Genomic DNA, 25,299 nt, shown 5'->3' with positions numbered 1-25,299 from the left:
AATTTGAAAGTTTGCAAAGAATTTATGTTCTAAAATAAATTCTCATTAGATTAATCTTCTTCTATTCACCAGTTTCCTAACAGGTCTTTTCATTTCTCATCTAAGTTTTCGGTCAGTGTTGTAATGAGTTCTCTTTACAAAATACACTGTGCAATTCTTATTAGTACCTATGAAACATTAGATGAACTGGTAGAGTTTCAGTTATTTACAATGCATTATCCATATCATTTTAGTCATCTTTTACTAAATTTTACTTTTTCAGAAAGGACACTCCAACTCCTTAGAATGAATTAAGGAAATCAAGCAATGCCAACTCATAGCCTTTAAAATTTTATCACTGTTTGATCAACATTCTTTATTGTAAAAATGGAATACCAGTATGATATCTTTAGGAACTATACTAGTGGATCTGCCAAATCTTTCAAAATAAGAACTTTTCACAACTAGGTCCTACAAATATGAACTATAACTACCTGATTTTCTTCAAAAGAATCTGAAATAAGTTCTACTTACATTACAGTAAGTAGAGGCACGTACAATTAAAAAAAGAACATATAAATTGAAACACCTATTCATTCATTCTTCTAATGAATATAAGGATTGTAAGTACACCTACTGCATCTATACTGAAATTATTTCAACAAAAAGGAGAGAGGAGACCAGAGGGCAAACAGTTTCCTGTATCCAATACGATATTCAAGAAATTCAAATAAAAAAAAAAAAAGCTTATAGAATATTAGTCAGAACGTCTTTAAATCAGTTAACCACGAAGGAAACAGGAATTTGGCAGTAGCTACGCTAATAAAAATAAGCCTATCCCATTTAAATATTCTTGATTGTACAATCACACAGAAGGCGTAATCCTTAACCTAGATCTGGTTTATAACTCATAGGACTTATTATAAAATGAGGGCATTGAACTAGTGCAGATAACCAAAATCCACTTTATGAAGATTGTCTCAGATGCTGCTATTCACATAAAAGAAATATCAAAGGAAAGCTATGGGAGCTTTATCTAATGTTCACATGAAAAAGCATCATATAGTTCACTAAATCTTTTCAACCAATAAATTTGTTTGACTGTCAATCAGCAAATCAGCCTGTACTGGGATAAGAATCACCGACTTCATAACAAACTTACTTTCTTCAGCAATCAATTCAAGGTATTATAAGTAGATCAAACCATATTTCATAAAGTTCAGTTTATCTAAAAATAAAGAGTGACAATTTTCAGCCCATTAAATTTTTCTGTAAAGTGGGTCAAGCAAAAAAAAACAGCTAAGTTCCATCAGTAATTAAAAAAAAAAGAACCTTCCAAAGTCTAACCATCAGAACAAGTTGATGTACTCAAACTTCAGGCAGCTTTGCTGAAAACTGACATCAATATAATAAAGACACTTGTAGAATTAGGAGAACACATGATGGACATCTGTGGGACAGTGCATTAATCTTTTTCATTATAACTGCTATTATATATTCAGGTAGCAGAAAAAAGTACTCAGGTCTGAGTTACTGTTGTGTAAAAACAGGGTTTTTTTGTATAAATTTAGATAATAAACCTACCTCCTCAATCAAAAGACTTTATGTGCTCTTGCATGTATAAATATGTATTTTGGGATGAAAATTGATCGGTGGCTGTCTTAAATAAGGTTGTAACAGACATTTCATTATGCTTGGCCTGATCTACAAAGAGATTTTGTTATTAATTTTGTTTTTTGGCCAGGGGAAGTTTTTACTTGTAAATTATAAGCTGGAAAGATAATAGAACCAAAACTGTAAAAGGGGCAACTGCATAATGTGAGGACACATACCTGAACATGCTATGATTCAAGTGTCTGCTTTCAACAATTCAGCAATAGTTTTATTTTCAGTGTTTGCTTTTGTGGTTTTTCATAGAAAACAGAAGCCTATTAGCTGGTCTCAGCTGTATAGCAGATCCCTGTCCTGAAACACTAATTTGGTAATGGAAATGTCAATGTGTTAGGATAGTTTATTATCTACTCTCTAAAATATCGTTTTTACTTAAGTCTACGTAGGATTTTCTGTTACTAACAGCATGCAAAAATATCTGAACAGTTTATAAAACTCTGCAGATAATTTTAAGAGAGTTATGGGCAGGATTTAAATGAAGAGCTTTTATTCTACATAACTATATTAGAAAATATACCAAATAATCTCATTTAATGCTAATATCAAGTTCATTTTTTGTTAGCTCTAACTAGTGATCAACTTTCAAAACATCTCAAAAAGTAGATGTTAGCATGTTAAATATTTATAATAGCATAAAAAAGAGAGCAGATAGTGGGATTAATCTAGGCAGACAGCCTTTCTGTACCATAAAAGTCTGTACTCATAGCATTACAGAATAAGTTTCTAGGAAAAGAAACTTAAGGAACAGAGTATTAATACAATCTATTTTAAGCCACAGAACTCATCTTCCTGCTAGAATCAGTATGAGCACTACTCAGCTGAATGAGTTACCTAAATTTTTAGCATTTATAAATGCAGAAATTCCCAACCCCAAGATACAAGACAACCCAAGTAAAGATAGAAAAAGGAAAAAAAAACCCCACAAAACATGATGTTCTCACATGCAGCTATGTAGTACAGAATTCAACTTTTTAATACGTTTACCCATATACAGCATGTACCTTTTTATCAGTGCTACATTAAGTGATGTTTACATCACTGTGAAATCTATTTTCTTGATCAACATAGAGGCTGAACGAGAAAAGCTGCAACCTAATGAATTTGCTGAAGCATCCCTGAAAAGTCATGATTTCAAATTATGCAACAGGAACACTCCCTAAAAGCATCAGAAAGTATTTTAAGGTACTAATAACTGAAAGGAATATAAATTGTTGAAATCGTTTCCAGAAAAATATTTTAGGGGAATCATCAATAGGAAAGGAGTACCTTTGGTAAACATTGCAATGCACTGCACTTTTTGGCTCTCCTGTATTCAAAGTTTCATATTCATCCTGCACCATTCACCTCCAACGCTAACACTAAGAGTTCTTGCAAGTGCAGATTCACTTCCGTGAATAAAACTGTTCAGATACAGGCTCAGAGTTTTTCCAGTTCTCTTACACAGACTCCACCAACTACTTACAGTTTCTAAGCTAATGAAAATCACACCTACCTCAATTAAGATGCTCTATTTTATATTTAGGATACATTTCTTCAAAATAGTCAATGTGTGGAGGCTGGAGTATGTCGAGGGCAGAGAGTACCTAGGGAACACCATACAAGATCAAGATATACCCCAATCAAAGACAAATCCCTTGTAGAAAGAAAATCAGACTGCATTTTTTTTTTTTTATTTTAAAAAAGAGCTTGGTTCTTTCTATCCTACCATACATGAGCATTTAGTAGTCCACGAAGTCAGATGCTCTGCACATTCAGTTTTAATTCAAGAAAGTTTTCCCAAATGTTCAAGTGCTGGCTTAAAAGCATAAGTCTATCTATCTAATAAAATTGTTTTATTTCAAACATAAATACATTTAATCATAAATATTTGAAATAAGTGATTCTAACAAAAAAACTCAGAAGCAAAAGACTTTACATTTTGTACTGCCATTCATCTTTAATGCTTCTGTGATATACTACTTCAACATGGAAATTTCAAGAACAAACAAACAAAAAACCCCCCCCCAAAGCTGTTCACATTCCAAATGAGAAACTCAGATAGTCACTTAAATTCTTTCCGCAGAGCAAAAAGCTAGAAAAGCAGCAGCACAGAATTCACATCCATTCACAGGAAAAAAATACCACTTCGGTGTAGTCCTTTAGATCCTGTCCTAGGAATATTTATGACATTTGGGAGATGGACACACACATCAATCGTTATCAGTTCTCCACTTCTGACTGCTTTAAGCAGTTAAGAACCGCTTATTTAATTTTCGTCCTCGCTCAAATCTTTCCCATAATGAAGGCCCTGGTGAGAAGCAGCTTAAGATATCAGCTCAAAAGAAACCTTGTCCTGGAATTTGATTCCCAAGGATTGGGAAGGGCAGAATTCTTTGCAATCTAGTTACTAGTTTGCAAGGCAGTCAGTCTCTTTTGTGCTCCCACTAATAATGTTTTTCTGAATCCAGTTCTTAACCACAAATAAAATCTTTTTTTAGAATATGATACCTGCAGATAAAAAAGAAGAATTTAGAAAAAGGAGAAAAAGCAATGAAATAAGGTCCTAAAACGAGTATTCTCTTCTGCTAGTGCTACTCGATCAGGAAGTCAGTATTCCCAAGCTGCTCATCACTGCTCGCCAATGAGAGAGGTTACCACATCCACGATTGCATTCGTGGAACAGTTTCTCCAAGTGCTTTTTAATTTGCTTCAGATACAGTCGTTTGGGTCAACTCAAATCATTTTTAAACAGTTTAACTTAACCTAGCTGATTTACCTGGAGCAGGTTTGGGAATGTTTGCACAACCACTCTGCTAGAAGAACTGAGACAGCAATAAACTCCAACAAAGGGGAGAGGAAGATGGGAGCAAGAAACAGCCTGGAAGCAAAAGCATCTCCAGCTGGCATAGCTGTTTGCTGACTGAAATTTATCTAAAGCCTAAAATATGATTAGGCTGAAGTGCATCGTCTACCTACTTGAAACTGTTTTGGAAGTGAAAGTATGAATATCCTTAGATTCTTTAATCAACTATTACATTTTTCACACTGTTTGCAACAGTAATGTCTGACCCTCTAGGAAATCTGACAACTGTAAAATTAAAGAGCTTCTAAAGCATTTTAGACATTCTATATCTTAAACAAAAAAATTTCTTACATCACAGCTTGTACTGTTTTACAGTTAGGCTTTACTAAATACTTCAAAATTACTTACATTGTCATGCTTAAAAAAACACAACATCTTCAACTCCCGGAAGACCCTTTTACAAGAGACCAAATTTTGGAAGACGTTGGGCATCTTTTTGAGTGCAACTCTCTTTCCATCTCGTGGATCTGTTACTGACCTACAGAATAAAAGATTCACAACATCATATACTACTGTTAGACAACTTTTCTATATTAGAAAAGAATATTTAAGAGTTCTGATCATTCTCAACTTAGAAGGTGAGTTAAAACAATGTGCAGTCACTTCTAGGGAAAAAAAAGTATCAAGCAAAGGGAGTTTTAAGTGCACTGTACTATAGACTCTGTATTAAATGCAGTGTAATCATTCTTTGACGAGAGTACATGTACACATACCCAGTCAACTTTGGTAGCTTTCAACTGGCTGGACACATACACATTAGTGAATATATTGCCTGCCCCTAACATATACTATAGCTCAAAGTTGGATCAACAGCTTAAGCCAAGGAGCATGTGTGACCATAAACATTTTTTTCACCTCCAAAAAGATCTTATTAAAAGTAAAATATTTCTTCAGCTACATAAAGCTGATTTCGTCAGATCTATTCCTTCCTTCTTCCTCCTTAAAAGGGCAAAAAGTTTAATAATTCCGTTCTGCAACAACACAGGTAGGTATAGTGCTATTACTTGATCTATCACTAACACCTTAAGTCTGGAGAAGTAACACCACACGGTATCTAAGTTTGCACAAATGCAAAACAGATTCTATCTATCTTCCTCTCAAAGAGTTTATGGGATACAGCTATCGTAGTTCAGAAATTATAAGGTCCTTTGCATATGGCAAGTATTTTAACTTAATTAGGTTCTGAAAATAGAATAAGAACCACAAAACTAGAGCAAGGAGATTCTGGTGCCTCAATCCCAGTCATGACTTTTAAGGCAAGGTTTCTCAAATCTCACTACAAAACAGGGTTTCAGGATCTTCAGTCATTGTGAACCCTTCAATTTTTTTTTTTTTGCATATTTTTATTGGACTAACTAAAGTAACTTTCTTCTGAGTGCTATACTATAACCATATAGGAATCGACATCCAACTATGCACCCTGATGACTACATTCGTCCTTAAAAAGTTGCTGGCTTCCCTATCTATCACGGGACTGCCATACAGATGGCACTAAAGGCTTCTTCTTTTGTCCTAGGTCCATGCTGTTTTAAATATCTAAATAAAAAATTAAGATGAGGTAATCACCTCAGACCTCCAAATACCATGTCTGTCATCAAAATACAAAACAATTCAGTCCAAAAACTCAGAAGCTGCTGCTGATAGGAGTGGTTGGGAGTCAAAGGAGAACTACCTTGACACACCCAGCTAGAAAGCTTCCTGTTAATTGCCTCAAAATATTTATATTTTATATTGGGGGGGGAGGGGGAGGAAGAGGTTGGTGACCCGGGAAAGTTGCTGCCAGGCTATTTCTATGCTGGGAATCACAGCACTGAAAAGACTCTGAAAAGATCTTCTAAGTTCACAATCTGCTTCCTATTTTGCTCAGGACTTCTGACTCTTACTTAAATTAGCAAGAAAGGAAATCAAAACGAAGAGCTACAGAAGATCCACTGTTAATACAAATCAGTACTCACCACTGGCCAGACTGAAGCATCCTTTCTCACACTGTATAGCAACTTCACTCACAGATTATGGTTAACCTCACTGAGTCTATTTGCAAACAAGGTAGTAGGCATTGGAAGTGCACAACACTTTAGTCTGCCTGTAGCTGTAGGATTATAGTAGAGGTGGATTCTGAATGACACAGAGCAGGGCCGGCACAAGGCAGCGGCTCACAAATTCATATAAATTTGATCCCAGCATGAGCTGAGAGCTCCTACTGTACACAAGGTCAAGCACCACTGATCAGCTAATTAGCGGTATTCTTCCTTCTTTATAAGGTAGCATTGCTGGTCCCCAGCAAGTTTTTACTAGTGTTAAAAATAAAAGCCACAACCCTCTAACCTGTAAAAGAAAACTCAAATTTATTATACCACATTTGAAAAGCTGGTGATTCCTGGGATTTAAACAGATATATCCTTGCTATAATAACTAATATGCAAAGTTATGTTTAAAAAAAAAACTTTACCAAGTATACTGCAGATGCTACTGAATTGCTACATTTCTTTTTCTTTGTAGTTTTGACACTATTGCTGACCACTGCACATATGCATCAAAACACTGCTATCCATAGGATGTTCACAGCTACAGAAGAAATACTAGTAATGCATCACATCGATGTTGCCCTTAAGTATCACACAAACGCAGACCTGAGACCGTAGACAATTTGAAAGTTCCTCACAAATGACTGAAAAATATCTACGCGGTCCACAAGCACCTTCCTCAGCTGTATTATATTCAATAGTGCAGTTAAAACAATAGTTAAACAACAGATCTGGCTATGAAAAATTCAATTTAAAGTAGTAACAATAACATTTCATGTTCTTTTTATATTATGTAATATTATAGCATATTAAGGAGATGCTCTACAACTATCTTTGAATAAGGGGCAGAAAAATCACAATGCGCGTTGTTGTTTTGTTGTCTTTCCTTAAAAGACACATAAGCAATCTAAAAACACGTTCACCTGCCTTTCACTACTGCAGATAGAAGCAACCACAGCAAAAGAACTTTCTGTAAATAAATACAACCACTATTTTGCACATTAAATAAATGAACTTCTCTAAAGTTGTTTCAGTCTGTTTAAAACAGAGTAGAACAGTGCTTAAAATCCAGATAGATACTTGAAAGAGTTAATTGCCACAGTTTCCATTATCTGTAATAAAGTAGTACAGCAAACATATATGACTTGCTCCACAGAAAGCCTAAACAAATCACCATGGATCACATATCTTGGGGGGGGGGGGGTGGAGGGGTGGGCACAACAGTAAAACAGCGTAAAAAGAAAAATCAATGGCAATTTGTATGTAGGTTTATTTCATTGAAGAAGTATTAGCTGCAGCTTTACAGATTTAATAGGTTTTCTTTTTTTTTTCTTTTTTTTTCTTTTTTTTACCTCAAATTACATAAGCTTCTCATCTCTATCACTAACATTCACAAACACATCTATCAGTGCCATGCACTCAACTCTTCCTAGTTTTGGACTGACTTCTTAAACGACTAGAAAATGGAGCATCAGATACAAACAGAAATCTGTATGCTTAATGGCAGAGCACTAATGACAACTATTAAGCATTATTTCAGTTATGAGTACAAGAAAGACTAAATTATATTGTGGAAAAGCTCCTCTAAGTTTACTTATGCACTGGAAAAAGCTTCTTGTGTAATGGGAGAAAACCGAAGTGAAGAAGTTCTTTCTACTTGCACATCCTATTTCTCTCCCCAAAATATTCTCATTCTGGAAACATCTGATAATAATAATAAAAAAAATCCAACAAAACTGATAGCTGTCCAGGGCAAGACAGACAAATGGTAACCTCTGATGCTATCGTAGACATCTACAACCACCACCCTAGATATTTTATTTAATCCACTGTGGCTGTTTTAAGCTTTGTTACAAGTCATCCATCAATTTTTAATTACTGAAATTTCAACTTTTGCTAAATTACTACTTTATAAATGAATTATTTTTGAAGTGCACATGTAACCCTTACATATACAAGGGCAGATACGATGTAATGTATATAGTGAGGGTTATAGTTATCCTTTTTCCTTGTACATAATTTTTATTTATTTAACTCTTGGAAGGTAGAGCTACACATCATACTCCCTAAAGACTCTATTTATTTAAATTACATTACTATATTTGACATTCAGCACCCTAAACATGTAAGAATGATTTATAGTTGGGGAAGTGTAACAATATTTAACATAAGAAATCAGTATGGGCTTTTCTCATGTTCCATCATAAATCAGTCACTTCATTTTTATGCCACAATTCCAATTTCTTCTTTCCTGATCCACCTGCAGCTAAACTACCTTCCTACTTATACAGCAGGTATCAACAACAGACCTATAGTGGTAGTTCCAAGGAAGTATCACCAAGTTCATCGCTTAATTATGTCTTCAAATCATCTCTGCTCTGTTTGAATGGCACTACTAATGGAGACAATTAAGTTGCAGTATCCCTATTAACCTCTTCACTGCAAAAAAATCTGAATTCACAATACTTTAATCAGCTTTGTTTCGGTCTTTATTAAAGGTAGTCGAAGTGAATACCAAGTACTGCTACTAAATTTCCTACAGAGGAAAAGAAAACATAATAATATGAACTAAAACAGGTAGAGGTAAAACAATCAGGAGAAGTTACCAACAACTACATTTGTAGAGACAGACATGTAAACAAGTAATGCTGTCTTCCATGACCGATAAAAATCTCGCCATCTGAAACTAGGCACCACATCCACTACCTACAGCATGAGTACCCCAATTTCCATGAAACTAGTAACAGATAACTTGTGTTCTGTTGACCACTCTTCCTGTTGTTTTTAGTTGGTAAGCTTTATGATAGGGACTCCTACTTTTACATTTAGGCTGTACCTACAGCAATCAGCTTCTAAATTTGAGTACCATCACAACAGAAAGTTACCAGTTTGATTAGTTATGGAAGAATAACCCATCCCATACCTGTTAATAAGCAAATAACACATCAAAACCAGAAATGATTCTGATATTTTTGATATAATAAAATTTTATAAACAGATCAGGCATGCAATACAATTCCCATATATAAGTGAAGTAGATAGGAGAAACTGAAAACGTGCTTGAACAACAAATAGTCAACCAATCAATCAAAACTGCATTACTAAAAAAATAAAACCACCCTAGTCTGGCATCAGTTTTGGGCTAAGGGACTCATAAGAACCAAAAGATTGTATCAGCAAAACCTGTTGGGAAAGTTCTTCTAGACTGCTGATTGACAAAGCATGTACTGTCTGTTCTCCAGGTGTTTCCTTACTAATAATGTCCTGAAGACTTTTTAGATAAAAAGCTCCACGGAGTTGAGTGCACTGAGATAAAAAGGAGGCCCACTAGCAACTATGCACACAGCATATTTTCAGCAATATTCAGGATCCACTGCTGCAGCAGCACTGACAAGAAGCCACTGAATTCAAAGCAGGCTGAAGAGCTCTTTCTGAATTCAGCCTATCAGTAGGCAGGATGAAACTGAACCTCCCTGCTGGAAGAGGAATAAATACCAAAACAAGTTTCCAGTTGCTTGCTGGTTCATTTCTAATTGAACAAGGGGGAATAACCTGTTTTGTACTGGTGCATTTGAATAATGGTCCTGCTCCCAGCCCGTGACAAATGTCTCAGGCATTGCACATTTGAGTAGTAAGAACACAGCTTTGGGAACCTACACTTGAGACCTCCAGAGGTTGTTTTTAATAGCCAAGTTCTTAGCCATATTTCCTTTTAGAAACTTCCTATCTGCTTTTTTCCAAATTATGCGAGTATAAATATTGCTCCAGCGTTTGACAAGACGAATACTACAATACTATAATCAGATAGAGCAATACCACATCGGGTTTCAAAGTTTGCATTGTATCTTGTTAATGTTTCAAGGTAAAACTCACAAAGTAGCATTTCATGTTATTATTCATGCAAAGACCAGTCATGCTTGTAGCTGGTAACAATATAACTCTAATGAATGTGAATGGAAGTGCAGTAATTTCACGCCATGTTGAGTTTGTTCTCTCTTAACTCAGGGTAGCAGCTGCTTTGGTTCAGCACAAACAGTACCAGAGAACAGAGATAAGTGCTGAAGCCTGTTACAGAGGAATGCTTTTATTTCTTTGTTGCTGAAAGGCTCGCTAGGCTGAGCTCTTCTGGTGCTGCAGCACACTGGTTATCCCATCTGTATTAGCTAATGAACCTCAGACAGTGGAGATAACGGAAGCTGCCTTCAGAGCTATTCGTTATCTCCAGTGAAAATGACCCTGTTCAAAATGTCTCTCTGTCTTAATGATCAGTTACTTTCTAAACTAAACTTTGCATAAATTATTTGAATATTAAGTATATTGTGCATTTAACACATATGCTAAACAAACACCTAATTTTTTACAGTAACAAGTCTATTTACATAATCCTATGTAATAAAACAAATTCAAAGGAAAAACTAATATTTTCATTTGCCTAGAGTCAAACAGTTGAAAGCTAAAATCCACACTCATGTATACGCTTCAGACAGTGCCATGCCTCCATACAGATGAAAGTTATCAGAAGACCTCAAAAAGTGTTTAATTAATTTGGACATTGAAATAGTCACTCCTGATTCTAATAAAATATTAAAATGGAATAGCAAAATCCAGTTTTAGAATAGTAATCTGAAATGTCTTCAAAATGTGAAATTCTATAAATTATTTTAAAAGAACGGAAGTATTCCTCTCACACTATCCCAAATTATGGAAATGTTAAAATACAGAGAAACATTAGATATAAAGTTCAGCTGTACTACTACAAAATTACGCAAGTTGCATGCAAACAGAAGAATCTAACAGCCAGCATTTGCAGAAATTAGTTCAGATTGAAAATAAATTTTAGGATATGAAAGTTAACCATCCACAATTAAGTAAGTTTATAACTCCTCTGCAAAAAGTTGAGAGGCTGTTTAGAGTTGCCTATGAGAATTTTAATTTAGATCAGTCATGAACAATAATACAAACTACAAAATTAGTTCTATTAGTATTAAGTTTGTACTTTGCCTAATGTCTTTACTACTTCCTTTATTAAAAAAAATACAATTAGAGAAAAAATATTTTAAAATCAAAATGTTCATCTTAAAAAGATTATATGGATAGGAAAGTAATGACTGAATGCCTAAAAATACTTTCTATTCACGTATAAGAGTTGCTTATACAAACAATAACTTGATTACAATGCCATAATTTTACAATGACAAAGCAAAAAGAGAAACAGAATAACATCTTAATAACTCATCTTCTCTCTCCAAAAATATGAAATAGATATTGCATTCATCTCTTTCTGACTGAATGTATACGCTTAAAAGTTTAGAGCGATGATTCCCAAGCCTCTTCAGCTGCTGAGCCCCATCTGAGAAAAATGATAGCACTCTGCACCGCCAGGGCACCACAGCTCTTCAGTTTAGCAAACACAACCACACATATGTAGGAACATACTAAATTTTGTTTTTAAGTTAGACACCCTTGCCCTGACTTGTGAGCTTTATACCACTCACTGGCAAATTCACTTCACAGGGCAGCATGAAACCAAAAATCAAAGTAATGCATTAGAGTGGAAATATCAAGACAGTATAAAAAGAAAAAAAAAAAAAGCCAAAAAAAAAAAGCCTTTCTTGCCTGAAAATCTGGTTTTTGCTGAATCCAATAAAAATGCTGAAAAAATTGCTTGGTATTTGTATACAGTACCTACCTTGATACTAGTAAAATAATTATTTATAGCAATATGCTATCAGGTCACATATTCCCAAGAGAAACTAGAAAAGCATGAAGGTCTCCTAGGAGCTAATTGAGAGAACACTAGAAAGGCAGCTTTACTCACTGCTGTTCTCAGAAGCACACATTTCAATTCCCTGCTCTGCTTTGTGAGGATATTACACCCTAGGTGAAGCTGGCAGTAAAGTGAGCAGCAGGCAGGGAACCTATCCATCACTCAGCACACAGTCAATGGGGTGCTCTTTCAAGCTGCTACTGGAGTCTGCAAAGGTTTCACTTATTAAGCATCAATTGTAGCTGGGGATAAAGAGACAAGAGACTAAGAAGATTTAAACCAAAAATAACTTACTTAACAAAAATGATATATAGGTATGGGGCAAAAATCAAATTATTAAATATAATTTGGAGTAAAAAAAAAAAAATCATAAAAGAGCTAGTTTAGCTTTAACCAGGTCTTTAAGAATTATATGACTCCAGATGCTACTATGAGAACACCCAATCATTTAGGATTCTTTATTATACTGTACAAAGCATGGGGAAAAGGTGCATTTAATAGTATTTAACAGAGTCAGACATTTTGCTTTAAAACCAATCACAAGTTCCTCAGTACAATTAACTTCTGCTCACACAAGTATTCTGCTACTGCTCCAAGAGCTGGCTGCCTGGCTACACGTTCATCAAGTACAACTGAGGTTGCGACCTTCTCTTTTTGCTTACGGCATGTTAACATCTTTTGGTTATCTCCTCTTTTCACTCAGACTTTACCTACATAATAATGGTAAAATATTATGTTGAAAAATTCCCAAACTAAACATTTTGTAAAATTCAAAAAAGTTTCTTGGAAGATGCTTTCCCTTTGTTACTTTATTAGCTTTTCAGTCAGTAATAGTCATGTCTCCAGTGACAATATTTATATTAATTTCCCCTTAACTAAATTGACTTCATGATTCAGCCACTGGAAAAATCATGACTATCTCCAGTTTGTTGTAGCAAATAAGAGAGACTCATAAATCAAAAGACAGTCCCTTTCAGGAGAGCGCTGCATGTCTACTTACTAGGCAAAACATGAAACCATGCTCCAAGTTATTAACAGTTTCCAGGCTACTACTTTTACTTGTTACAATGACCCCCACTAGCACAGAAGTCAAGAAATCAAACTCCATCTATGGATCAAACACACAGGCCTCCGCGCGGCAGGGCCTCCTGGCAGCTGGCTGGTTAGACAGCGCTGATCACCCACCTCCAACACTCTCAGGCACATTAATATACGTATTTTCCTAGTACTCCTTTTTCTTCCATGTTCCCACAGGGATATTAGATTTCCTCTACTCTGTTAGAAATTATGTAAGGGAGCTACAAAAAGCATATACCCTTTTCTACTACAATTTAGAGAACTACTGGAATATAAAATGTATTTACGGAACTCCTGTGTGCTGACAGTCAATAAATATCATACATATGTCTATGATTTTTGGAAGATCATTATTTTTGTTAAATTAGGTGTAAACAAATAACTTGGACAGTAATACTTTGGCTCTTGTCAAAAAAACTATCAAACATATATATATTTGAATGCTCAACAAGTAACCAAAATGTTCCTTTTGAAAATCACCTATTTATCACCTGTTTTTCATCTTTTCCCCAAATTTTATGAAATCCTTCATCAAATATTTAATCAAGTTGAAAGTTGAATAAAGTTGAATCAAGGCATGTACAAGACCTCTTGTTTAATTCTTGCATATCTAGTCCTGTATTCGCTAATCTAAAACTGCCTATTACACAGCAAGAACAACTATTCTGGGAATCCTTGTCACAGAACCTCCTTTCAGAAATGAAATAATTTAAATTTAAAGAAATTTAGAGAAAACAAGGTAAGGGAAAGGGGGAAGAAATCACTCAGCTGTTTTTCCTGGCATATAAACTTGCAGTTTAAGACATATAGCAGCAGCAGTTTAAGACATATAGCAGGAGGAGTTCTTTAGACATTCATAGTACAGTTCATCATCTTTCAATTTACTTCAACAAAGAGCTTTAAATGAATGAGCTGTAATCCAGGAGAAGATTTAAGATTGTTTAATCTTGCTCTAGAAAAAAATAAATAGCTATTTATTTTATTTTTAGGGTGAATTATTTAATCACTCCTTCATAGTTTATAGTATTAAAAAATGCAAAACATTCAAAATTGCATTCTTGATGAAATTAAAACTTTTGTTTCAAATTGCCTTCTTTTGAACCGGAGGTTCCAACAGCACAAAACAACAATGAGATGCTATTTTGGAAGGCAGAATTTCTCCTATAAATTGATGTTATGCTACGTTTGTACCGCTTAGCACACTAAGCTTTTAGTTGTGCTTTCTCTTTTCTTTAAAGGAAAGTCAAATGTACCAGAATGTATACACGTTTTCTTTTACAGCACAAATTCAGTACTGCATCATTAAAGATCAGGCTGACTTTACAGGTAATATTTTTCACTAGAACAACCAGTATTTTTGCTTTCTTACTCTGGTTTGTTCTAGTGAAACAGAGAAGCTTTCAGGCACACAAGCCCTTGTTTTGCCTGTCTCTTTAGACCACCAGATACAACAGTATCCCAAGTAGAAGGTTTTTATCCTTACAACAGTCCTGGCAGATAAGGATGTAGTTGTCCAAGTGATTTATTGATGGTGTGGCTTCACGCTATACTGTCTTACCCAACTGCAAGCTGCTGCTGGAAGGGGCAGTCCTGCTCCCCCCTTGCTGGTTCCTGCCATTTCACTGCTATTTCAGACAGTTATCAGCTGTCTGCAAGGTGAGTCAGTTAAGCAAAGTAATCTCGTACAGAAAGATTCAGTATTAAACACGCAGTGAGCTGAATGAAGTCATCCTAAAGCCACATGATCTCTCGAGCTGACACAAGGGAAGCTGTGCGAGCACACGGCAGGGGCAGAGTGCAAGACAGCGCAATTTTCTGGTAGCAGTTCACAATTACACCAGATTAGGTGCAGCATGAAACCAGGCCCTCAGTCATGCTGGAAGCTTGTGAACACAGCCAGAAATGAAGATCTGATCTCCTAAATTCCAGGTCAGTGCCCTGTGTAGCAGGGCCATTCTCCTCACCATAAGAAAACTTTTCTTGCTGATTATACATGACATAAATATTCATGTCTTATTATATTTAAGAACTACATAAGAAAAGTCTGACAAAATATATTAAAAAAAAAAGATGTTTATATGAACTGTAGCTTTATGTTATGCAGCTATTTACATTATAGGCTAATCATTCCTGAAATAATAAAATTCTAAAGAGCAGTAGAACTGCAGAAAAGATTAACGATATAATCCAGGCCTCTAGTTAAAATGTTTTCAGAGACAATTCAAATTATTTCAAAGAATCTTTGCAGGTATTTAGGTTTTTCAATTACCCATTACAAGCCTCTAGGAACTCTCTACCATTTTGATGGCAAATTTTCAAGGTAGAGATTATGCCAAGAGTTACTTTTTCTTTCTCCGAAGCCAGGTCAATGCATACACATTGTTCTACGGTTTCAACTGGCAGAAGTTTGTGACTACTCCATGGCAATTATTACACAGGAACAAGATAATGAAAGAATGTTTTCAGAGGGTGGTGTGGGAAAACTGCTGATTGAGTTTGCAAGTAGGATAATAAATATCTGATCACTCTAAGTAGCTAATCAGGGCCCTTAAGACAGACACGTGGAAGGCACTGAAGCATACCAACGCTTCTACGAAGTGTGCCCACCTATTCTCACCAGCAGTTCACGGGCACAAAATCTGGTTGCATGCCCAGTGCAAATCATTGCCCACAAAGAGCTCCTAGTAGTTGCAGCACAGAAGATTAACCTGGTTCTAACAGAATTTGAAAGAATACATGGAGTGAAAGTCAGTAAAGATGCATGAAATTTTAGCATACCAGCAGGCATGGAAAAAAAGGATTATCAAAATAGAATAGCTGTTTATTTTTTGGAGATATTTAAAACACTGACGGGCTGTTAATGATTTTCAGGGCACTATTGCTATGCAGTGGTCTCAAGCTGGCAATACTTCAAAGATGCTAAAATGAAATATTAACAGTAGAATACAAACATTCTGTATTTTAAGAGAGATGACGTAAAAGCAAACTGGAAAAGATAGTTGAGCAAAACTTAGATTTGGCTTAGATTTAATTTCACAGCAAAGACATCCAGGACTAGTCAGTATAAAAGCAATAAGGAACTATGCAGATAGTGCAATGCCAGTCAGGGGTAAGAGCTCAACAGATCTAACAGAGCAACAGATCTAACAGAGTATGTAACAGCATAACTACCACAGGAAAACACAATAACCATTGCTTTCTCTGGGATGCATGTTTTACTCTTACAAAATATGACTTTGCAACATAAGGAAGCAGTTTGCTTTACTGGCTTTTGATAATCGCATACTGTAGCCCTACAGCTAAAGTAAAGGAATTTTTATGGTTATATGTATGATATAAGACCTGTTTCTCAAAAACACAGATATAGGGAAGTGTTAATTTTTTTTTTTTTGGCCATTGAGCTAAAGTGGTGCCCTAAAGACCCAATCGAAATTGAGCCCACACTGTGCTACGTACACAGTTATGAATAAAATAAGTAACAGTGTACATACCCTACAGGGATTGCTCTAGTTTAAAAACAAGTCAGGGTAAAACAAGGATGAAGAAGCAAGTGGTTATGTTTACTCTGTAGAGTGGTATTTACTATTAGTTATTCATTTACAGGTCCATATATATTGTATTATTCATAAAATTTGAGATTACGGATAGCTATCAGATCTCTTTTGAGAAGTGCAATATGTTATTGGAGGTCTTGGGAACGTCTCATGAAAGCTAACTCTCAGCTAATGAAGTGAAGATACCAGAAAGTAAGAAAAGCAAACACAGTAATGACTTTCAAAAAGGGCAAGAGGCGTAGCAGTGTTCACATGTAAACTACAAAAAACAGTAGAGGAAAAACAGGAAAATATTTTGAAAGCTGCTGTTTACTAAAGATATACAAGAAAAACAGCAGAGTGGTTGATTTATGAATGGTTATAGCAGACACCTAAAAAAAAAAAATCTATTTCTGATTCTTTTTATGGTGATACAGAACTACATCACTAAAGTAGGTATTCTCCCTCTGGGTTCACAGTGGAAGTTTGCAAATTGTAAAATTATGTTTTTAGTTGTTAGCTTTAACAACAACAACAAAGTTGGTAAATAACTTTTGTATAGACATTTGTCCCATAATTACATTTGTCCCATAATTACATAGTTACACTTGATCTCTTAAAAAAAAAAAAGTTTTCTTTTGCATAACAAAACTTTCTCCAACACTCAAATATTTATTCTAGTAGGTGAAAACTACTGTAAGAGGAAAAAAATACATATTTTTGTTTTCTTTTGGACTCTAAAGCTCAAGACAGAATACCGTAATTGCTGTTATCAATTAAAAAGGAAAATTATCTAAACATTTGATAACAAAACATTACTTAGCATGCAAATGGTTTTTATTACAGTAGTGATGAAGCTTGGAAAAAAGTTAGAGAGCAGCTGAAGTTGCTAGTCAACAAGAATAAATGTAAATAGCAAAGTACTGGCGAAAGTTCTGGCAAAAAGATAAGAAATTATCTTCGCAGGCATTATTCATGTGAAGCTAGTGGGTTTTAGTAAAAAAACAGCTTTTCTTTTAAAATCTGTTTTAAAAGAAAGATTTGTTAAACATATAATAAAAGCCATTTATAATAAAATTGGATACAGTGAAACTCCCTTTTTGAGTGAAACTAGAAGTTTTGTGTGTTTTAATAAATGCCAGTGTTCCTCCTCTCCCACCCTCAGCTCACCTGTTACATTTTAACTAACATACAATGCATGCATGAGCTGTGTCTCTGTATGGATCAGGTAAAACCAAAACTAGCCAAAGCTTTAGAAAAATTAAAATCACATTAAGGATGATATTAGACTTAAAGCATCTGCCTGTTAACATAAGCTAGCAAGGTCCATAGAGTGGAAATTCTGGTGAAAATTCTTCTCAAGTCAAACTGCCAATTGCAACTGGCAACTGAACATGAGATGCTAAAGCTGAACACAGATGGCTGTCTACCAGGAAGCACTATTAGACGGGCTATTCAATGTTCGCTACCAACCAGTTTTTGTTAAGAAATTTTTGCTGAATTTTATATAAATGGCAAAGTGTTAGAGCAGTTGTGTATTTGTTTTTTTAATTCTCCAAAACAATCCTTGTAGGAGAACTCAGTGTCAACATTCAGTCACTCGATGTTTTAAGGAAAATACTGAAGCACAATATTAATTATCCTTAAATACAAATGTTTAAGTACACATGCATGTCTGAGTATATTGCAGAGGCATTCATAACATTTATCTGATATAGTCAGAAATACCATCTTACAGACTTTCTTTTATTTCTTAATTTTTTCATTGTAAGAATTTTTTTTAAACTTGTGAGATTGAAAGCACAATTTTAGTGTTTACAAACCCTGGAAGCTGTATCCTCTGGAGACCCTGATCCAATTGTGAAAACAAATCCCATGCTAGCAATGCCAATTTACAGGACAGCAACAAAGATTTTTAAGCTGCAATTTCAAATCATCACATGTACAAGGAAGTATTAAGCAATATTAAATGTTTATAAAAACATTGTTCATATATTTTATATGAGAATATTCAAAAAGAGCCATATCATGAATATTTTGCAATTATGGAAATAACATTTAGTCTTATATTCTTCAAGATACATTTGTAGTTCATGAAGATAAAACGTGTTCATTATTTTGCTGCTTAACAAAGACCATATTACACACAATAATATGGGGAGGAGAATGACGTCAAGTGCCTGTTGGCCATATTAACAAGGCAAGGCAGGTCTATGTTAACTCTGTAAGGCTGGTTTTATTGATTTATTCTGACAACTCTTTCAGCACTGGGCAGAGGAGGTGTCACGAAATATAGTGAAGAAGAATTTCCCTGTAACTGTCCACTGTGGTTCAGCTGTTGTCAATTACTCACAATGCAACGTGCCCCAATTATTTTGCATTAAGTCTCAAGAGCAGTACTCCACCGAGAAGTGACAGTTCATTAACAAAACGTTTCTCCCCTGTTTTATCCTCCTTCTTTGAAAGTCAGCTTCAGGATTCTTGCATCAGTTTCATGCCCCATTCACGCAACTGATCGCTTAAAGTTACATTGACAGGAACTTGTTTGGAGAAAAAAGCAGACTGATAAAAGTCGGGTGAATGCGTTCACAGACAAAAGTAAAAACTTCTTACAGTTGTAGACATCTAGGACCTACAAAATTACATTCTACCAGCTAAATATTCTCCTGAAATTTAGGCAAGTGAAATAACTTTTATAAACCAGTGGTCAAACACAAATTCCTGGATATGTGTTCAAAAACACTGAAGAGATCAGTTCCTTTAAAAGAAAATCATCAGAAGACAACATAACTAACGTACTATAAATAGGAGTTCTCAGCACTTCATTAAATTGCCTTAACTTACCTTACAGAATAACGCAAGGTACTCCAAAAACACTGCAATGTTTGTACTCCAAAAAACCTGCACAGTAAGGTACTCCAAATAGACAAGTCTTTCTAATATATAGCCTTGACAGGTGGTCTCTTTTAAGGCACAGGATTCATTTGGGGAAGGAAAAGACTGAGTGTTAGGTAATAGATTTAATGGATAACTTTAAGATGAGTCTGAAGAAAACACCTAGATTTAACCTTCACCAAAAAATATTTCATATGAAAGGGTTAAGCAGCTTGTTCTTCATGCTACACTTCAAAGGTAAGCTTTATTCACATCTTGCTCAGCTGCCAAATGCAGACCTCTCCAGAGCTCCTTTTTCAACTGTAGATGTCCTAAAAAGCCTTTTAATGTTGTGTTCTAATCACACCCTCAAGCACGTGCACCATTATCACTTATTCTTTCAAAATCAGAGCTAAAAGCAAAACTGATTACTGCAAGAAATCTGTCTCCTTGAACAAGAATTGATTCAGAGTATCTCACTTAAAAGAAAGGATAGAAAATTAAAGGGATACTGTTATGGTTAATATCTTTTAAAATGTTTAATTTGTCTTCCTTCATGGAGGCTTAAAATTGAAACTGCTTTCCAAATCAAATTTATTCTCCCATTTACACAAATTTTTCTGGCTATGCTTGAGGCCTTTTTATTTACTTCCTAACTGCCTACATGAACCACAGCTATTGTAAGTTATTACATGATACAGGACATTTATTCTGACTTTTTTTCCATTCCTTAAAAGCAATTCTTTCTTTCAGTCCATGGCATAGCTCTGTAAGGTCTATGTGACCAATAAATAAATATCATGCCTAACAAAGAGATAGATCTCTGCTTTTTCATACTGTTTTCTTTTTTAAACATATAGCTCAATAACCTGAACTGCTACACTCCTGGCCCAAATCACTGACCTCCATTCCCATTCCCACTAGCCAACCAAACAAAACCCAAATGAGAAACCTTCTTCTTGGCATCCAATAAGCCTCGAGGCTTTGGCACAGTTCCTAGAATACCCTTCATACATCCAAGGAAAAGTAGATTAATCAAGTCTCTGGTCATATCCTCTAGATAGTCAGATATTTGGTTTCCAGCAATAATCCACAGCATCCCAACTTCCACAGTAAGGTTTCCCTTGCACCTCTCTTCCTCCCTACCACCCTCTTCCCTGGAAGGGGGAAAAACTAACCCCCAAACCCCTCCTCCTTTCCTCCTTGCTCCAATGAACCTAGAGCCATAATCACTGTGAACCAGCATCACACCTCATCTCAATTAACATCTCAATAATCGATCTTCCACATTAAAGCCATCACATTCAGCCATTGAAATGTTTCAAAACTGTTTGGCTGTTTGCCAGCATACCAAACTCAGCAGAGTATTCAAACCAATGCCTGCAACAGATATTTCAAATGCCAGTAATTCAGTCCGATGTGATTATAAACCCATGCTCTGTGCACAAGAAACAGTTGTATCTGGTGGTTAAATATTAAGCCTGAAAATTTTGACACATTTGTTGTATGAGGTTGACAGTACTTTTTAATTTTATGAATTGTATAAACTGTGTACAAACATTTCCTTCCTATCATTAATTATAAAGTTTACAACACAGAATATTTATTAGTGGCGACTCACCCTTCCATTCCCATTGCCAGAAATTATTTTCTGCAACAATCTTTTTATTTCTATAAGCCTATAGCCAGGACAACACAAAAGACTAGAAAATACTTTAGGGTTGGGGGATATTTTTGGCAAGTGGAAGGAGATTTTTTTTAATATATGCTTGTAAAGATTTAAAAGAAAAAAGATCCTCAACCTTGCAAAGGAAGCCATGGGCCAGGGAAGTGAAGGAGCCGATGCCACATATCATCGGGTCTCACATGTCTGCAAAATTCCTCCTACTCCCTGGGCAGTCCCAGCTACATCAAAATCATAACTCGTCCCTGTTACACTACAGCCATAGCCACTCCTTTTCATTGGATTCAAAAGGCAATTTCAGAAATATTAAGACATTAGAGTGACAGCTTAAAATAGACAGGTAAATAGTATCTTTGAATTAACAGCCTGCTGAGACAGTGATCCAAGATGTCTTAAAATTCTTTCATGTTTCTGATGGGCAGAATATGTAACTGATGCAATTTTTCATCTTCTTTTGATGCTATGAGAGATCATCTAGCTCATTAGTCAAATAAGAGACATACTGCCAAATGTGTAGAATAAATCTGAATTTTCAGGTAAATTAAGTCCTTGTCTACCCTGATTTAAGCCAATATTCTCTGCAGTGCTGCAATCATCAATAAACAATATTCTGAAACATTCAGCATTTAAGTGACTGAATATTACAACAGATATTATGGTTAAAGCTAACAATGCTTCCCTTCTACCAAAGGAAGAAAAATAACATTATCAAACTGATTTGAATGCCTAACCTCTCCTGTGGTCTCCAAATTAACATCTTGGACTGCTTGATAAAAGGTGTGCCTTCCGAGACTGAAACCCTTATGTCACCATTCTCCAGCAGAGGCACCTCGGACACAGAGCCCCTGCCTGACGGGATTCTTAACCCAGTGTGCAAGAAATGGCAAAAGGAACAATGAAAGAAAGAAGACAACAAGGCAAAGAGAAAATACAAACACAAAGACCACATTATTTCCTGCAAAGAAGGTATGTGGACACATACAAAGATGAAGGATAACAGAAAACAAACATGGGAAAGAAAAGGATGAAGAAAGGAAAGAGCATAAAATAACTTCAAAGTTTAAAAGAATGAAATAATCTTTCACTACTTGTAGAAAAACACTTTCGCTCGGCAAGAAAAAGCAGCAAGAGAAGTAAAAAGTAGAAAATTATTTTGATATGATTTGACACAACTTACAATTTATTACTGTTTTTTTTTTAAATAACTGCTTGATATTGTGTATTTAGCAGTCAGTCTTGTCCCTAAACTTAACTTTCTACCTGTGTAACACTTCAATAGGACTTAACATGACCCCCTTCCCAACGGTGATAAAGCATATGACCACCACTCTCTACAAACAAATAATTATTTCTTTTGCAAGACAGGACAGCATCACTGTCATACTATTTTATCAAATGTTTATCTGAAGCAAAAGCATACCTCTTCCGCTGATTTGTTAAACCCAATGAACATCTGGCTTCCAGAGAGAGAATTTTTTGAATAGCAAGTATACCTAAAAGTTTAACAATCACATAATAGTACAGCAATAAAACAATTATCACTGGCAAAACACTGATGACTGATTTGTGTCAGTCTCTAATGCTTACTTTTCGTTTGTTTCCTTTTCTAGGATAATATTTTTAGATGGAAGTAGAATTGAGTAATTAATTATAATGATGAATCACAAACAGATTAATCTGTGATCTCCTCAACCATAAAACCTTAAGAGATTAAAATATAAAATACAAATGTTCTTCAGGCATCAAATGAAAGATACTTTACTCCAGCTCTGTCTGGATGCTGCTGTGCAGTTTATTTTCTATCGCCAAACAGAACATGTCACACAGCTATTTCTTTCACTGACATTCACAAATAAGAGAGTGTTACTTAGAGTGGTCTTGCTCCTTTCACCTCATCCTTCCCAAATATATATTATATCATCTTTAAGTATTAATTTAATAGATTTGAACACGGCCTGAAGGTGTGATATGCTCACTGGCCAGCAATTAAACTCACTAGCTTTAAGTTACAAACGGCGTAATAAGGCAGCGAAGTTCAAAGGTTTACGGAAAGGCCTTGTCGCCAGTCCCTCTCCGAGGGCTGGCGCTGCTGGCAGGACGGAGCCCCCACACGCTCCTCAGAAGTTCTGCTTTTTATTTTATTAGTAAAGGTCTGCAAGACTTGCCACCATAGCAAAAAACAACCAGCCCGGCTAATTTCATGCTGCTGGTGCCCGATAAACAAACACGAAAAGCAGACCCTGGAGCAGACTGCCCACGCAAGAAGGCAGCACCGCTTCAGTGGTATGTGGTCATCATCTACAGGACTCATAACACTTCCGTTACAAAAACGAAAGGATAAACTTTCGTGAAACGGCAAATCAGAAAAATGCACCAACGCTTCATTACCTTTAACAAATTTTAACATTTCAGAAACACAAAGTCTGAACAGTTCACTACTGAATCCACATTCCCGTTCCTCCCACTTTTGATTGTAACTGTTGCAAGGCACGCACAAAAACTCTCAGATTATTAGTATAATACATCATTAAGCCTCAATAGTTCAATTCAGGAAAAAAAAAAACCTCTTCAAAACAAAGAAAAATTTAAACGTGATTAACTTTAAAACTTTAAGTATCTGTGCACACAATATTTAGCTGCATAGTCAGGCTAAAACATAATTTTGTTTGTCCCATACCTGAAAACTGTGTAAATGGCAGGAAAGCAGTTGAATTTACAGAACAGAGTAATTAAACTACTACAACGAGGCACAGAGATTATTTTGTGTTTTCCTTACAGTGGGAAAATGATGAAACAATACAAACATGTTTTTTCCTCACTAACATTACATTAAGGGAGGTAAAAAAAAAGTTTCTTTTTCTTTTTCTTTTCTTTTCAAACTTATCCACAACGAGAAATTTTACATAGTTGTTTAAAATACTAAAATAATTACATGGGAACTGCATTTCTTCCTTTGTTTTAAACCTGAATCATTATAAACAAAAAAAATTCACAACCTACATAGCAGTTTCAGTTTCACAGTTTTATCCGAGAAGCACAAAAGTCAGAGCTGCAGGGCTCCTGTCTAACCTTACCCTAGTTTTACCCATTTACCTAGTTTTACCCTTACTCATTTACTAGTTTTAATACTATATTTAATTTTAAATGATGTCCACGAACTGACCTGAAAATCCCAATATCTGTTTCTCTACTCTGAGTCAGCCCAAAGCCTTGGACATCCTAAAGTGAAATACAGACTCTCGGAATTAAATCAATGGCTCTAAAAAACAATCAACCAAACAAAAAGGCTCTTAACCCAAAGCTTAAATAATAATTCGCTATGAAATAAAAACTATTGTAGGATTCCCTTTACTGGGTCTTACAATAGGTGACAAAACCTTCTTGGGAATAACTGTGGGAGTGATGATATACACATTTAATATTCAAATTGCCAAACATCTGTCAGCGCTTAACATTTTCATTAGACAAAGCTTTAGATGAGTAAACAATAGCCTAAAACTGTTAACATGACGTGCCCCAGACACAGATCAGAGAAAAAGCCACAAGTAGGTCAAGGCTGGTCCCGATTCTGTCAACATTCACTCACTTTCCTTCAACAAACTGCTTCAGAAAGCGGAAAGCAAGCAAAGCCCAATGCAGGCACGTGCTCTTCGCCTTCCGCCGGGGCGAGGGGAAAGCAGCTCAGCTTTCGCGCTTGGGAGGCTCTGCCCAGCCGGCGGGAGCACAATGCAAGAACTTTATCCCGACTTTTCAAATACAATCAATGAACAAATATGCAACTCATCAGGAAAGCACTTCACTCTCTCAGGGTTACCTTTAATAACTTCACAGACAAATAAAAGATACTT

The 25,299-nt window shown here is 35.5% G+C and overlaps 1 protein-coding gene across 4 annotated transcripts in view; it reads right to left on the bottom strand.

The window, feature by feature from the left end:
- NLK (nemo like kinase) overlaps nucleotides 1–25,299 on the bottom strand; it is a 64,838-nt gene that overhangs the window by 22,634 nt on the left and 16,905 nt on the right. For all 4 annotated transcript variants that reach the window (XM_068909941.1, XM_068909940.1, XM_009690421.2 and 1 more), the window contains 2 exons: nucleotides 4,841–4,970; nucleotides 3,178–3,233 (listed from right to left, as the gene is read on the bottom strand). In XM_068909941.1, the coding sequence (XP_068766042.1) occupies nucleotides 3,178–3,233; nucleotides 4,841–4,970 (186 nt within the window). The remainder of the gene's footprint in view (nucleotides 1–3,177; nucleotides 3,234–4,840; nucleotides 4,971–25,299) is intronic.

This window comes from Struthio camelus, chromosome 16, assembly GCF_040807025.1.
Source record: "Struthio camelus isolate bStrCam1 chromosome 16, bStrCam1.hap1, whole genome shotgun sequence".
NCBI lineage: Eukaryota > Metazoa > Chordata > Aves > Struthioniformes > Struthionidae > Struthio > Struthio camelus.
This window is presented reverse-complemented; position numbering and strand designations above follow the sequence as displayed.